At 35.0% G+C, this 17,748-nt stretch overlaps 1 protein-coding gene across 1 annotated transcript in view; it reads left to right on the top strand.

Annotated features, from left to right (window-relative positions):
• LOC6051249 (long-chain fatty acid transport protein 4) overlaps nucleotides 1-17,152 on the top strand; it is a 38,073-nt gene extending 20,921 nt beyond the window's left edge. The window contains exons 4-10 of the mRNA XM_038253375.1: nucleotides 2,439-2,540; nucleotides 3,620-3,773; nucleotides 14,855-15,249; nucleotides 15,372-15,450; nucleotides 15,577-15,846; nucleotides 16,408-16,498; nucleotides 16,590-17,152. Coding sequence (XP_038109303.1) covers nucleotides 2,439-2,540; nucleotides 3,620-3,773; nucleotides 14,855-15,249; nucleotides 15,372-15,450; nucleotides 15,577-15,846; nucleotides 16,408-16,498; nucleotides 16,590-16,898 — 1,400 coding nt within the window. The 3' untranslated portion in view covers nucleotides 16,899-17,152. The remainder of the gene's footprint in view (nucleotides 1-2,438; nucleotides 2,541-3,619; nucleotides 3,774-14,854; nucleotides 15,250-15,371; nucleotides 15,451-15,576; nucleotides 15,847-16,407; nucleotides 16,499-16,589) is intronic.
• Nucleotides 17,153-17,748: the final 596 nt, after the last annotated feature.

Genomic DNA, 17,748 nt, shown 5'->3' on the forward strand with positions numbered 1-17,748 from the left:
ATGCAATTATGAAAAAAATGTTTTGTATAGTTTTGTTTTTGTTTGTTTATGTTTTATGTTCATTTTTTTTTTTCAATAATTATGTAAACAATTGCAATTTTTTAGTTTTTAGTTTGCAATGTATTATTTAAATTTCATTCCATTGTAATAAGAATGTATGTTTTTGAAAATTGTTTTCTGTCAACGTTTCTTTGTGAAAAAAGCCAAATTTTCAATAAATAAAAACGTCTGCTTCAATTTCCTTTTGAAAATGACTATTTTTTTCAATAAATGAAAATTGCGTTATATTATTATCATGGAAAATACTAAAATTTTCACAAATTAAGGTATTTTTTCAAAAGTACTCAAATTATCATAATTTGCAATACGGGTATCAAACGAAGCGAAATTTTGTATGCTTTTTGCTTGATTAGAGTTTTTTTTTGCTAAAAACCAATTTTTCACAAAATTCCGTAGTTTTCGGAAATACTAAAATTTTCAAAATTTGCAATATGGATATCAAACGAAGCGAAGTTTGGTTTGATTTTTCAAACTAAGAGAGTTTTGGAAAATGCTTAAAATTTCACAAAATATCTTTTTTTTTGAAAGCACTTAAATTTTCAAAATAATAATTTTCAAACGATGCGACTTTGTGTGCTTCATACAAACATTCATATTGTGTATGCTTCATATCATACAAAATTTTGCATCGTTTGCATAGCTAATTTTTTTTAGTATTTCGAAAAATAAGGTACAGTCATCCCACATATTCGGAACGGTTGGTCAAACAATCATAGAGTCGAACATAATGTTTTGCTTTTACCTTCATGTGGAAGCTTTTCTTAAGATCTTTTGATTGATGTATAGACCGGCTGCAGTTTTTTACGTTTTATATCTACTTTTTAATGAAAAACATTGACCTATGAAAACCACAAATTTGGAACAGTTTTTTTTCTTACGGATGTAAACAAACCTTGGTTCTCTCCAGGAGTACAGATTTTTAACAAAATAATGACTTCACACACTGAAATCAATGAAACTCAAGCTTAGTGATGTTTTATACATGGTCTGATGACTTTTTTTTGTGGAAATTTCAGTTAAATTCAGGTGTTCCACAATTGTGGGAGGCACAATAACAACCCACAATTATGAAACAGGCAATTTGGAGGTAGTGTTTTGCTGCTCTGGATAAAATTGTCTTGAGATGAAGTTTTTGTCTAAAAAGTACTACTTTTACTAGTGAAATAGCCAGAGAATGTCCAAATAAAGGTCCCAAAAATAGTAGGGTCGACAGAAAAGCTGCATGTGGCATGCTATTGACAAATTATCTCAAAAGAGTTCCGAATTTGTGGGTGTTCCGAATATGTGGGATGACTGTATTTTATGAAAATTTTAGCATTTTCCAAAAAAACAACTCTTTTAGTGTGAAAAAGCAAACCAAACTTTGCTTCGTTTGATATCCATATTGCAAATTTTGAAAATTTTAGTATTTCCGAAAACTACGGTATTTTGTGAAAAATTAGTTTTTAGCAAAAAAAAAAAAACTCTAATTAAGCGAAAAAGCATAAAAAAAATCGCTTCGTTTGATGAAAAAGCAAACCAAACTTCGCTTCGTTTGATATCCATATTGCAAATTTTGAAAATTATAGTATTTCCGAAAACTACGGTATTTTGTGAAAAATTGGTTTTTAGCAAAAAAACTCTAATTAAGCGAAAAAGCATAAAAAAATTCGTTTGATACCCATATCGCAAATTATAAAAATTTGAGTACTTTCAAAATTTGGTACTTTGTGAACAATGTTGAGTACATATTTTACTGTAAAACTTACTACATTTTCAAAAAATATATTCTAAGTGAAAGCATTGAGAATTTAACATGATATGGTTTAATTGATCAATTTATAAAGATTTTAAAAAATGAATTATCGTAGTTTTAAGCGATATTTTCATGGATTTTTTGCTTGACTTTTAAAATTTTTTAGATCTTTACAATATTGCCGATATTTTTAACAAATCGTATCCATAAATAAAAATATTGCATGTAGAACTAAAATTAAACGTAAAGAATTTCAAATTTGTTCCATCAACGGTACATTCCGTCCAACGAACTAGTGTCTCGTCTTGTGTCCAAAACCTGTCCTAATCGGACCGACTGCGAGGGTCCGTCCATCCCGTGTCGAAACACGTCTGCAGCTGATGGTTTCTTGTCCGATAGAGGTGCTTTTGTTGTCGGTGTTGCTGTGTGTACAACACGATAAGAGAAACTGCCAAGAAAAGAGCTTTTCAGAGTACGGTATTGATTCGTCGTGGCACTACTGGATTAGGAGCATGATTTGAACGGTTGCCAATTTTGAAGAGGTTTCTAACTGATGGAAGGGCAAACAGATGGTGGGGCACATTTTGAAATGAAAAGTTGGTTAACACATTGATTTAAGAAAATCTCAATAATTCATTTTCAGCCATTGCCGAGATCATCGACCAGGATGGCATTAAGGGGTTGCCCATTTTCGTGTACGGTTCCGACCAGTCATCCGAGCAGACCAAATTTGACCAGCTGCCAGGTAAGACCCGAAAATCCATTACAATTCTTCCCTCACATCGTCCATTTTCCATCGGACACTATTTCACCTAATCCCCGTGGACCGTGTTGCCAGCAGGCGGCAGTGCCACGTGTACAAACACACGTGTGTGTGCCAGTGCCAAAGTAACTCTGCATATTTTATTCCCATCGTTCTTCTTATATTTGGTCAGTTTTCACCTTCGTCATTTTGGGGTGGGAATAGGGGAATGTTCTTACTTTTTGTGGGGTGGTGGTGGTGGTGGCAAGAACTCCATTCATCCTGAATTGTACCGCGCTGGACTGTTGTATGCATACTTCCTATCCCCAGCACCCCTCATCGGAGCTGTGGAGCGCTTCTGTCTGTCCAATTCTCCATTATCAGCAATGTCCAAAACGGCTGCCAGTTTCCCATAAATTGCACACATTTCGCCCGAGATCCCGATGATGTATTTCCTTTCCGGTTCGGTTCCTTTCACTGTTTTTCCCTCACTCCACTCAAGTTCCCGCGTTTCCGAGTCCCGTTTTGCCGAAGAAGAGTAATGCCAGTTCCGGTGAGATGGTGATCTGCACGGAAAGACAAAAAATCTACATCCAATCAAAGAAAGTGTTGCATGAATCGTCAAACAACTTTGGTTGCACTCAATGATAGTTCAACTGTCAATTGTAGCATGCCATGACACAACTTCACAATCAAATAGCCAAAACTGCCAATTTCGCTTGTTCAACTTTTCAAAAATAACATTACCACAATTTGAATGAAAAAAAAACGCATTTTGATTATTTTGACATTCAAAATACTCCGTGTCTGGTGTTGTTGCACGAGGCAAAAGTAAAGAACTAGTCCTTACTTATCCCCCTATGTCCAGTTGTCCGAAGGTGGTCAGACTAAATACTTTCCCACGGCGGGGAAGATTGCAACTCGTGTTGGACTGCTGCCCACCCCCTTAAAAACCCACCTCTACCTTAGCTGATAAAATCATAAATCATTTTCTCACACCTCAGAAGAAATGCTCGTACCAACTCATCCAAAAATTCTCGTGAGAGTGACTGAATGTATGTTTTTTCCCTTCTCCTCCACAGAGGCCGAGAACCTAAGACAGGCCCTGGATGGCGTGCAGTGCGATGAGGATCTGAGCACTATCTGGCGTGATATATCACCCCGGGATAAGCTGGTTTACATCTACACGTCCGGCACGACCGGGATGCCCAAGGCGGCCGTGATCACCAACTCCAGGTACGAGATAAGCGTTTGATAACGTAGCGTTTCGTTTAGTTTTCATTAGGCTGGCACAAATTTTATCTAATGTTTTCGTGACCTCCCCACCCCTCCTTAAAAAACGTCCCGAAAAATCAAGGGGCAAAAATATGTTTTCAAAAAACTTCAAAATGTCATTCGAAATTTAAGTGTAATCATGCTGAAATCATTTAATAATGCATTCCCCTACGTTTAGATTTATTTTTAGCATGTTTGGGTTAATTAAACAATCTTTTGATTTTTTTGAATATATTTGATGTCTATGATCACTAGGGTGCCCAGAAAAAATGACCCCCAGCTCCACAAGCCGAAAACTGATCCCTAGGGTATTCTAAGCCTCTGTGCAAAATTTGAGCGAAATCGGTCAACATTAACCCATTGATACTCGGGCATGAAGTTTGTATGGGAAAAATCGTCAAAATGTATGGAGAAACGGCACAGTTTCGTAATTCTCCTGTAGGTGGCGTTGCGAGTGTCCAAAATTTGCCAAACGTGAAATTCTTATGTGAAATTTAATGCCCAACAACTTTGTAGAAGAGTGCAAGACGATCCGAGTTAACCCCAAAAAGTTATTAGCATTTTAGTGAAGTGGTCTCCAACCGACATGGCCAAAGGGCCTAATCCGGTATTGCCACTAAGGAAAGCAAGCATAAAATTGTAATTTTGGGATATTTTTGTCAAACAAAGAAAACAAAATGAACAAAGTATGAATTAGACTAAATCGATCCAGCTGAATCCGAATTTAAAGGTTGATAGGCGGAATTTTTAAAGAGACGCAAGACATTCAAGATGGCGGCCAAGATGGCGGCTGTATAGAAAACCCTATACATAAAGGGTATTATGCGACCTGCGAACGACTACTCAAATTTAACTAATCTTGGGGCTTTGAACACGATTAAGACCACTACAGACTTCCAAACAGACAATGTTATTCAAACCAAGATGGCGGCCAAGATGGCGGCTGTATAGAAAACCCTAAACACAAAGGGTATTATGTGACCTGCAAACGACTACTCAAATTTAACTAATCTTGGGGCTCTAAACACGATTAAGACCACTACAGACTTCCAAACAGACAAGGTTATTCAAACCAAGATGGCGGCCAAGATGGCGGCTGTATAGAAAACCCTAAACACAAAGGGTATTATGTGACCTGCAAACGACTACTCAAATTTAACTAATCTTGGGGCTCTGAACACGATTAAGACCACTACAGACTTCTAAACAGACATGGTTATTCAAACCAAGATGGCGGCTGTATAGAAAACCCTAAACACAAAGGGTATTATGTGACCTGCAAACGACTACTCAAATTTAACTAATCTTGGGGCTTTGAACACGATTAAGACCACTACAGACTTCCAAACAGACAATGTTATTCAAACCAAGATGGCGGCCAAGATGGCGGCTGTATAGAAAACCCTAAACACAAAGGGTATTATGTGACCTGCAAACGACTACTCAAATTTAACTAATCTTGGGGCTCTAAACACGATTAAGACCACTACAGACTTCCAAACAGACAAGGTTATTCAAACCAAGATGGCGGCCAAGATGGCGGCTGTATAGAAAACCCTAAACACAAAGGGTATTATGTGACCTGCAAACGACTACTCAAATTTAACTAATCTTGGGGCTCTGAACACGATTAAGACCACTACAGACTTCCAAACAGACAATGTTATTCAAACCAAGATGGCGGCCAAGATGGCGGCTGTATAGAAAACCCTAAACACAAAGGGTATTATGTGACCTGCAAACGACTACTCAAATTTAACTAATCTTGGGGCTCTAAACACGATTAAGACCACTACAGACTTCCAAACAGACAAGGTTATTCAAACCAAGATGGCGGCCAAGATGGCGGCTGTATAGAAAACCCTAAACACAAAGGGTATTATGTGACCTGCAAACGACTACTCAAATTTAACTAATCTTGGGGCTCTGAACACGATTAAGACCACTACAGACTTCCAAACAGACAATGTTATTCAAACCAAGATGGCGGCCAAGATGGCGGCTGTATAGAAAACCCTAAACACAAAGGGTATTATGTGACCTGCAAACGACTACTCAAATTTAACTAATCTTGGGGCTCTGAACACGATTAAGACCACTACAGACTTCCAAACAGACAATGTTATTCAAACCAAGATGGCGGCCAAGATGGCGGCTGTATAGAAAACCCTAAACACAAAGGGTATTATGTGACCTGCAAACGACTACTCAAATTTAACTAATCTTGGGGCTCTAAACACGATTAAGACCACTACAGACTTCCAAACAGACAAGGTTATTCAAACCAAGATGGCGGCCAAGATGGCGGCTGTATAGAAAACCCTAAACACAAAGGGTATTATGTGACCTGCAAACGACTACTCAAATTTAACTAATCTTGGGGCTCTAAACACGATTAAGACCACTACAGACTTCCAAACTGACATGGTTATTCAAACCAAGATGGCGGCTGTATAGAAAACCCTAAACACAAAGGGTATTATGTGACCTGCAAACGACTACTCAAATTTAACTAATCTTGGGGCTCTAAACACGATTAAGACCACTACAGACTTCCAAACAGACAAGGTTATTCAAACCAAGATGGCGGCCAAGATGGCGGCTGTATAGAAAACCCTAAACACAAAGGGTATTATGTGACCTGCAAACGACTACTCAAATTTAACTAATCTTGGGGCTCTGAACACGATTAAGACCACTACAGACTTCCAAACAGACAAGGTTATTCAAACCAAAATGGCGGCTGTATAGAAAACCCTAAACACAAAGGGTATTATGTGACCTGCAAACGACTACTCAAATTTAACTAATCTTGGGGCTCTGAACACGATTAAGACCACTACAGACTTCCAAACAGACAATTTTATTCAAACCAAGATGGCGGCCAAGATGGCGGCTGTATAGAAAACCCTAAACACAAAGGGTATTATGTGACCTGCAAACGACTACTCAAATTTAACTAATCTTGGGGCTCTGAACACGATTAAGACCACTACAGACTTCCAAACAGACAAGGTTATTCAAACCAAAATGGCGGCTGTATAGAAAACCCTAAACACAAAGGGTATTATGTGACCTGCAAACGACTACTCAAATTTAACTAATCTTGGGGCTCTGAACACGATTAAGACCACACACTTCCAAACAGACAAGGTTATCCCTCTACAACCCAACCCCGCCTTTAGACGGGCTTCGATTTAAAAATCGCCAAAAATCCATTGTTCAACAAATTTTTGATCTTTAAAAGCATTGGAAAGAAGAGCCCTTAAATTTTAAATACTGTGTGGGTTGGAAGTACTTGATTATTGTGAGTGACTTCGTCAATGTTTTTAAAAATGTATTTTAAAATGCTTTGGTTGTGTTTTTACTAACATTTCCTAGACTTTAAGTAAAAGAAGAATGCAGTATTTTTCTAGTGCCCCAGACTTTGCCTCTTAACATTTATTTACAATTTAAATGATTATGGTGCCATTACAAAGCAGAAAATGTTGAAAACATGCAAAAATAAATAAAAAAGTTACTGTAAAAACATGAAAAAATAAATAGGCAAAATGTAATGATAGGAGGTGGTAGAAAAGACGAAACTACTACCTAAAACAAACATAAACCTAACAAAAATAATTTAAATTAAAATACTTAAAACGAAACAAGAAAAAGATAAAACAAGAGAAGTGATGTTTTTCGTAGAACAAAAGTTGCTCAAAATGATAGAAAATTCTAATTTGGCTTCACAAATATTGATGAAATTATTTGAAATGAATTGTTTTTGTTTTTTCTAATTTGGTATTTTAATATTTTAATGTTTTAGTATTTCAGTATTGAAGTATTTAAATATTTTAGTACACTCAATCCCCGGTGGTTGGTTACTTTTTCGTTTGAATCTTTTTAGTTTTTACCCCGTTGGTTTGACAAAGTCGAACTAAAAGTGACGAACGGTCACTTTTTCACGGGACTCACACATACTATCAAACAAAATGGTAGTAATTGTAAGCACTGTGTGAAAAGCGTGACAAACTAAAAAGTGACCCCTTTCAACAGTTGGTTTCAAATCATCGGGATTTCAGTGTGTTATAGTATTTTAGTATTTTCGTATTTCAGTATTTTAGTATTTTAGTATTTTAGTATTTTAGTATTTTAGTATTTTAGTATTTTAGTATTTTAGTATTTTAGTATTTTAGTATTTTAGTATTTTAGTATTTTAGTATTTTAGTATTTTAGTATTTTAGTATTTTAGTATTTTAGTATTTTAGTATTTTAGTATTTTAGTATTTTAGTATTTTAGTATTTTAGTATTTTAGTATTTTAGTATTTTAGTATTTTAGTATTTTAGTATTTTAGTATTTTAGTATTTTAGTATTTTAGTATTTTAGTATTTTAGTATTTTAGTATTTTAGTATTTTAGTATTTTAGTATTTTAGTATTTTAGTATTTTAGTATTTTAGTATTTTAGTATTTTAGTATTTTAGTATTTTAGTATTTTAGTATTTTAGTATTTTAGTATTTTAGTATTTTAGTATTTTAGTATTTTAGTATTTTAGTATTTTAGTATTTTAGTATTTTAGTATTTTAGTATTTTAGTATTTTAGTATTTTAGTATTTTAGTATTTTAGTATTTTAGTATTTTAGTATTTTAGTATTTTAGTATTTTAGTATTTTAGTATTTTAGTATTTTAGTATTTTAGTATTTTAGTATTTTAGTATTTTAGTATTTTAGTATTTTAGTATTTTAGTATTTTAGTATTTTAGTATTTTAGTATTTTAGTATTTTAGTATTTTAGTATTTTAGTATTTTAGTATTTTAGTATTTTAGTATTTTAGTATTTTAGTATTTTAGTATTTTAGTATTTTAGTATTTTAGTATTTTAGTATTTTAGTATTTTAGTATTTTAGTATTTTAGTATTTTAGTATTTTAGTATTTTAGTATTTTAGTATTTTAGTATTTTAGTATTTTAGTATTTTAGTATTTTAGTATTTTAGTATTTTAGTATTTTAGTATTTTAGTATTTTAGTATTTTAGTATTTTAGCATTTTAGTATTTTAGTATTTTAGTATTTTAGTATTTTAGTATTTTAGTATTTTAGTATTTTAGTATTTTAGTATTTTAGTATTTTAGTATTTTAGTATTTTAGTATTTTAGTATTTTAGTATTTTAGTATTTTAGTATTTTAGTATTTTAGTATTTTAGTATTTTAGTATTTTAGTATTTTAGTATTTTAGTATTTTAGTATTTTAGTATTTTAGTATTTTAGTATTTTAGTATTTTAGTATTTTAGTATTTTAGTATTTTAGTATTTTAGTATTTTAGTATTTTAGTATTTTAGTATTTCATTAGGATTTTGTATACAGCCGCCATCTTGGCCGCCATCTTGGTTTGAATAACATTGTCTGTTTGGAACTCTGTAGTGGTCTTAATCGTGTTCAGAGCCCCAAGATTAGTTAAATTTGAGTAGTCGTTCGCAGGTCGCATAATACCCTTTATGTATAGGGTTTTCTATACAGCCGCCATCTTGGCCGCCATCTTGAATGTCTTGCGTCTCTTTGAAAATTCCGCCTATCAACCTTTAAATTCGGATTCAGCTGGATCGATTTAGTCTAATTCATACTTTGTTCATTTTGTTTTCTTTGTTTGACAAAAATATCCCAAAATTACAATTTTATGCTTGCTTTCCTTAGTGGCAATACCGGATTAGGCCCTTTGGCCATGTCGGTTGGAGACCACTTCACTAAAATGCTAATAACTTTTTGGGGTTAACTCGGATCGTCTTGCACTCTTCTACAAAGTTGTTGGGCATTAAATTTCACATAAGAATATCACGTTTGGCAAATTTTGGACACTCGCAACGCCACCTACAGGGAGAATTACGAAACTGTGCCGTTTCTCCATACATTTTGACGATTTTTCCCATACAAACTTCATGCCCGAGTATCAATGGGTTAATGTTGACCGATTTCGCTCAAATTTTGCACAGAGGCTTAGAATACCCTAGGGATCAGTTTTCGGCTTGTGGAGCGAGGTTTTGAAACATTTGCCCATATTCTGGGCACCCTAATGATCACAAAACGTTTTTTTTTGCTCAAATGTTTGTTCTCGTAAAATCCTAAATTTTTGGAAAACTAATTATAACAAAACAACTGAACTTGTGTAAAATGCATTTTAAAACACTTTTTGGATTACAATTTTGAGACTATGGCTTGTAATTTAAATTTTTATATTTGTTTATTTTTTTCTGAATATGTTTGTTTTTGCCTTCCTCACCTCAATGAGGAAAGGCTATAAAATCACTCGAAAAATGAACTTCTTTACTCGACCTCGTAGTTCTACCTTCACGTATACCTATCGACTCAGAATTAAATTCTGAGCAAATGTCTGTGCGTGTATATGTCTGTAAGTCCGTGCACCGAAAAATATGCACACGGTTATCTCCGGACTGGCTTAACCGATTTAGACCGTTCTGGTCTCATTCGACCCGTCTTGGGGTCCCACAAGAATGTTAAAAGGATGGTTTTTGTAAGAAACCCCGTCATGCTACATATTGTTAGAAAGGTATTTGAAAGACCTTTCCAACGCATCTAATAGATTGAAGATCTGACTACCTCATCAAAAGTTATGAACACTTAAGTGTTATTTATTCACTTTTTTGAGACCGGATCTCAAATATTTTGATGAGAAAGTTGTCCGGATCTATCATGCGACCCGTCGTTAGATAGGTAATCAAAAGACCTTTCCAACGAGTCCAAAAGATTAAAGATCTGACAATCCTATCAATATTTATAAGTACTTTAGTGATAAAATGAGTGTTATTTCTACACTTTTTTGAAGCTATGTAGTGTATTTACTTTATGAATGCGAGGAAGGCACCAACCACCTAAAGGTGGATTAAGTAACGTTTTTTTATTATAAATGCATTTTTTCCTTACAAAACTGCTCAAACTGTATGGGCAGGGTTACCAGGACCAAATTTGAAAAATCTTGCAAAGTATCGAAAAACTGTATAAATCTGTCAGACAAAAATCTAACAATTCTGAATGATAAGGGGAGGGAGGATATTAATTAATTTATGAGTTTGTAACATTTAAATGGTTTAACTGTTTTTAAGGCCTCAAAAGTGTTGAATTAATATTTTCTTTAAGAAAACACATTCTATTTTTATATTCAATAAAATTAGTTCATTTTAATAAAAACGTTGTTCAAAATGGGAATAAATCGAAAAATCTGGCAAAATCTCTCAATTAATGGCACAGAGAATAGAGAATTTTTATTCTGGCTTAAGCTTGAAAAATCTGTCAGATTTATCTGGCAACCTGGCAACCGAAGATACAAGATTTGTCTGTGTTTCACAGACATTTAAGCTTGAGCCAGACATTTTTTTGGGTTTACAGACTTTTAAAAAACTTTATTCAATTATTATTTTGTAAAAATATCAACCGAGACCTATTTCGTTAGCCTTAAAATGCTTAAAAACGCAACTTCTGATGGATTACCATGACTATGATTTAATAAAATTGAATTTTAGAACAAAGCACAGACAAACACATAATTTTATACAGACATTTAAAAAAACCATGTGGCATCCCTGCTGGCAACCCTGTGTATGGGGACTGTTATTCAGAGCACCGCTGGAACAACAGCGAGCCTAGCGAATGAATTCTTCAATTATGTCAAAGTTGTAGGGTTGTAGGAGCGTTATTTTATTACGTAACGCAGAAATTAGAATTTCATAAAAAATAGTACACTACCCAGATTTTCAACATTTTCATTCAATTTTTTGAAAAATTGGTTTGCAATAATTAGTTTGCAAAAAACTAAAAGTTAAAGAAAATATTTCTTTAAGTAACATATTAATAAATGAATTTAAGCTAAAATAATTGAAAACATTTTGTTCAAATGTTATTGATATTTTGCAGTTTTCAGATTATTTTGCCCCCTGTTTTTTCAAGCTGACTGTGGATTTTTGGTCGGGGTCGCCTGCGCAAAGTGACAATCTCGCCGATGTACTGGGCGACAAAAACTTTGAAAAATATTTACATCAGCCTTACACACATTCCGATATCATGCACTGTATTCAAGTTAGACCAGTGCTAATTTGATTTTTTTTTTTCAAAAAAATCAGAGATAATTGAAGTTCTCGTTGAAAAAACATGTTAAATTGATTGTAAACTATTTATTCACATTTAATAATGTTTTTTTAATTTTTTTTTATAAGGTAAACGCATGTTAAACTTTTCTTTTAAAATGGTGTATTTTAAAACTACAGATCGGAGAAGATGTAAAACTTTAACAAAAAAATATTTTCATAGATTCATTAATATTTTGCAGATTTTTATCTGATGCAAAAAAAGATACAAATACTTAAGAGCGAGTTTTTCACCAATGTGTAACAGGTCGTATCGAGGTGCTCCGATTTGGATGAAACTTTCAGCGTTTGTTTGTCTATACATGAGATGAACTCATGCCAAATATGAGCCCTCTACGACAAAGGGAAGTGGGGTAAAATGGGCTTTGAAGTTTGAGGTCCAAAAAACCTAAAAAATCTTAAAATTGCTCGCATTTCTGTAAAACTTCATCAATTCCAACTCTCTTTGATGCATTCGAAAGGTCTTTTGAAGCACTTCAAAATGTGCCATAGACATCCAGGATTGGTTCGACTTTTTCTCTTAGCTTTTGCAAATTACTGTCAAAAATGGATTTTTTTAAAACCTTAATATCTTTTTGCAACAGCCTCCAACACCCATACTCCCATAGGTCAAAAGATAGGTAATTACATGGACTATAAGCCTATGGTATTAACTTTTTGGCCAATCGCAGTTTTTCTCATAGTTTTTCGATTTTTCTAGAACAAGCATTTTACAACGTTAGTTTTTGGCCGGTAGGTAGTTCATCTCATGTATAGACAAACAAACGCTGAAAGTTTCATCCAAATCGGAGCACCTCGATACGACCTCTAGAACAAACCGAGCAATATTTACAAATACTGCCTCTTAAATAAAATTTAAACCGGCCTTATAGTCACTAAAAACTATATTTTTTGTTGACATTTTTTACCAGTAAGCCATGACGGGCTAGTGATTTTTTGCGATTTCGCGTAAGCCACGTAACCCGGAAAAAATGCTTCTCGTCAGTGTGTCAGTGATAGAAGAAGCTATCATTTGATGATCTCTGCACCAAAACATCAGAGAGTAAAGCGACCGTAACTACACCCTTACCAAAAATCATGATTTTTTGAGTTCCAAATCCCACTTTTCATACGAATAAAAATTCGTTCAACCCATTTAGCCATTTTTATGGTTGTAGTACCTGAACTCAAAAAATCGTATGAAAAGTGGGATTTGGAACTCGAAAAATCATGATTTTTGGTAAGGGTGTATAGCGTGTGAGATCTCTTCTTGTGTCTCGTGATTTCCAGCGATGTCATTCTCTCACTCCTCCCCTTTTTGTAGACTATGCGCTCTCACCGCTGAGTCATTCAATCTCTCTGAAAACTGCAATGAAAAAACTGCTGTTGTGGTTGGGTGATAGATAATTTAATTTTTTCGTTTTTTAAAATTCATCATGAAAAAAAAATTCTGGGCATATCAATATAAAAATTAACCTGTAACAAATAAAAATTTGTTATAATTTCAAGAATGTGATGGGTTTAAGAGATATTTATTGCATATTATTTGATACCGTAAACCGGGGTGACTTTGATAGGATTTCAATTTGTTTTTAGAATATTTTCCAACAGGTAGAGTTTTTCTCAAGATTATTATTTTTAAAACATGTACTGGGGTAGGCCACACAAAGTCCATGCACTATTTTGGAAAAAAAGTTTTCTCAATAGTGTTTAGAAAAATAGTTACGTTAAAAATTCTTGGTTTTAATTCCGGGGTGACTTTGATAGTCATAGTTTTTCTTGTTAAAATCATATTTAAGATGTTCAAACTTTATTTGTACGTTAAATGTACCATCACTAAAGTAGCTGATATAGTTTGTAAGAAAAAAAATCAATGTTTATATTAAGTTAACTAAGTTTATAAGCTTTTTAACAAAATACATATAAATTTTAGGTAAAATTGTTAAAAAGTCGGAATTTTGCCTGAAATTTGTTGAAAATAGTTTTGTTTATAAAATTATCGATTTATATTGCATTTTAAACTGAATTCGAAGCACGTATCACAAGTTTTCACATTTTACATGAAATTTGTTCAACTGAATTTGCCTATAAATTTGGAGATTTTTTTTAATTGTGTTTCAAAAACACATATAATTTATTATTTACAAACTTATTTAACCTTCTCCTAGTGGAAAATTGTCCAAAGAATCCGAAAATGCATTCCGTTTTCCGATTAAAAATCATGTTCATTGAGAAAATCATGACACTTTGAGAAGTTTAAAATAATGACTTTCATCAACATTTTCTTAACTATAGTTAACTAACTTTATAAACTTTTCAAAAATTTATGAAAAGTTCTTCATGAGGTACTTTGAACACTTCTCTACCACGGTCAGTATGTTTCTGAACCATTCCTTACGTATTTTAATTGTACTCTTCATTTTGCGGAAAAATCGCAAACCTATCAAAGTCACCCCGGCTATCAAAGTCACCCCGTTTTACGGTACTTATTTAAATTTCTAAAAGTTCCGAAAAACAAGGCTAGCTGAATTTTTAATTTAGCTGATGAAAACTCTGAAAATTTTAAAAAAAAACTTATGAAAATTTTGTGTTTGAATATTTAGTGTCTTAAATTATTGCAATTTTGAACGTTTTTTGTTGTACACAAATATTAAAAAAAAAAAAACATTTTTATTTCAGAGTATTGTGAAACTGCAGAGAAATTTACGATGTTTTATAATTGGTATGCCATGAAAATGAGTCTGTAAATGCCAAACATATTTGAGAAATGGTCAACAACTTTCTTGGTTGTTGTGTAACCTAAAGAAACCTATAAAAAAGATATCAAATAATAACAATAATATTCTATCGTAATAAGGAATTCATATTTGATTTTTTTGCATTTAAATTATTAAATTTTGCCTTCACTTTTCAATCCGCTCCACCAGATTCATCATGATGGGCACCGGCGTGTACTACATGCTGGCCCTGCGCGACGACGACATCATCTACAACTCGCTCCCGCTGTACCACTCGGCCGGCGGAATGGTCGGCATCGGCAGTGTGCTCCTGTGCGGCCTAACAGCGGCCCTGCGCAAGAAGTTCTCCGCGTCCAACTTCTTCGCCGACTGCATCAAGTACAACTGCACCGTCGCCCAGTACATCGGCGAAATTTGTCGCTTCGTGCTGACGACGCCGGCCAAGCCTACCGACACTCAGCACCAGGTCCGGATGATGTTTGGGAATGGGTTGCGGCCCCAGATCTGGACCCAATTTGCGTCACGCTTCAACATCAAACAGATTGGCGAATTTTACGGCTCCACCGAGGGAAATTCCAATTTGAGTGAGTTTTCCTTCTGTTGTTTTTTTTTTGCTCTTTCTGCCAATGTTTCTGATGTTGATTGATGAGTTGTACCTTAATACCATTTTTTTTGCTTCGTTTGTCGTTTTACCTTTCAATTGCAGTGAACCTGGACAACACGGTCGGGGCGGTTGGGTTCGTTCCGGCGTTTGCTCGGACGTTCTATCCGGTGACACTGGTGAGGTGAGTTCGATATCGATTTGCCTACAGGAAATTTGCAAGAGCAGTGAAATTTGCGTTGAAATACCAAGCGTCTCCATGAAATTTTGAGTAATCAGTAAGCTTTTCTTTCAATTCTTTCAATTTCAGATGTGAGGAGGAAACTGGCGAAATTATCCGAAATTCCGATGGGTTCTGCATTCGGTGTAAACCTGGAGAGGCTGGGGTCTTTATCGGGAAGATTGAGATGAAGAAGGCGCTGAACTCGTACGTGGGTTATGCCGATAAGAAGGCCTCCGAGAAGAAGGTTCTGCGGGATGTGTTCGCCAAGGGGGATATGTTCTTTAATTCGGGCGATATTTTGGTGACGGATTTGTTTGGATATTACTACTTCAAGGATCGTACCGGTGATACTTTCAGGTGAGTTGGTTATTGTTACAAATTGTTTCAAATATATGTGGAATCTAGTAATATAATTAGTACAGAATGTCACGGGACTCCCTCAGATCATCATCAAAAATCATATTTTCATGCTAACCAATTACACAACTCGACATTTTTGAAGTTGATTCGGGTTCCCTAAACATGCTCCAATCGACAGAATAGAAACTTAATGATTTCCCGGCCAATAAATACATTTTCAAATTTGTCGATAAATGCGTGTTAAGGGAGCCCAAATCCATCCTACCTTGACGAAACTGAAGTGTTTACAAGCACCAACTTCAAAATTGTCAAGATGTATGTTTTGATTAATTTCTCGGTCGTATTTGTGGAAAGTTTTGAGTGGATCTTCCTTGAATAACATGAATTGCTTGAAACATGCTTCCTTGAATTCTAAAAAAAACTAAATTTTAACACAAAATCTGCTCACATTCCCAGACCTAACATTCCAATGGTACAGTGTCGATATTGCAGGGACCGTCGAGAGCAGGTTTTTACATTTTTACCTCATAAAAAACTTATCTGTTTTGTTGATTTCAGATGGCGCGGTGAAAATGTCGCTACTTCCGAGGTTGAGGGCGTCATTACCAACATTGTCGGACTGAAGGATTGTGCCGTGTACGGAGTTGATGTGAGTTTTATGATTAATTATAACAAAATGGATATGGATTTTTGTATGTCAAGTAATTAAATTTTGTTTTATTTTATTTTTCTCCCCACAGATTCCCGGAACCGAGGGCAAAGCCGGCATGGCAGCCATCGTGGACACCGCGGGCAAGCTTGATTTGGTCCAGCTGGGCGCCGGCATCCGGGGCAGTCTTCCGGCTTACGCGAGGCCGCTGTTTATCCGAGTGCTGTCCGAGCTTCCGATGACGACCACGTTCAAGCTGAAGAAGCGAGACTTGCAGCTGGACGGGTACAACTTGGAGAAGGTGAAGGATGCGATTTACTATCTGCAGGGGGATGGAAGCTACCGCCGGTTCGAGCAGGCTGACTTTGAGGTGGTCAGCAGTGGCAAGGGAAAGTTTTGAGGAGGGAGGGGGAGAGGAGATGAAATCTGAGATAGTCAAAATTGTGTACCAAAAAGAAACAAACCACGAAAGACAGATTGTCACAAATTCCAATCGACTGATAGTAGGATTTACTGAATGTTTTAGTAGGATTAGTGCATGAAGTAGAATAGTTGACGCTAGAATAAGCACCGACTTGTGTAAGAATTGTTACATTTGCCATGAATAGCATAGTTTAAGTTCAAATAAATGTTTTAATTTAAGTGCTAATAAAATCAAACCAGTTTTAATCAATCCCAAATCCTTTGTACAGAAAGAAAAAAAAAACTGTTTTGTTTGCAGACTGATATCAAAATCATTCACAGAAATTCGATCATTTGCGAATGTCTCGTGCATAGTTGAGTGCAACTGCTATTTGCATTTGCAATTTGCAATTGCATTTCAATTTTCACATACTTTTTTCCTCTCTATCTCTCTCCAGCCGCCATCGACACCAGTCACTAATGTTTGTGTTAATTTATACTGATGTGTTCCGAGATATTCGGCGGCAGCGCGCTCATTTTGCGCATGGTGTCTGTTCTGTATACATTTGAAATTACCCTGCCAAATGGCTCCACAGATCAACACCCATTGCAAGGGGAGGGATCGTGGGAGTTGGAATGGGTTGAAAAAAATACAAACTTCTACCCCCTTTCTCCTGCTCCTCCTTTGACAACCCACCAGCGTTGCTGGAAACAATTGGTCTGGTCAATTTTCAATTTTGGCTTCATTTTAGAAACAGATCAGAATAAATGATTCATGTTCGTTGCCGGGAACCAGAAGACCAGCTATGAGAGGTTTGAGGTACCAAGTGGAAAAACGGAAGTGGCTG

This window comes from Culex quinquefasciatus, chromosome 2 (genome assembly GCF_015732765.1).
Source record: "Culex quinquefasciatus strain JHB chromosome 2, VPISU_Cqui_1.0_pri_paternal, whole genome shotgun sequence".
Lineage (NCBI taxonomy): Eukaryota > Metazoa > Arthropoda > Insecta > Diptera > Culicidae > Culex > Culex quinquefasciatus.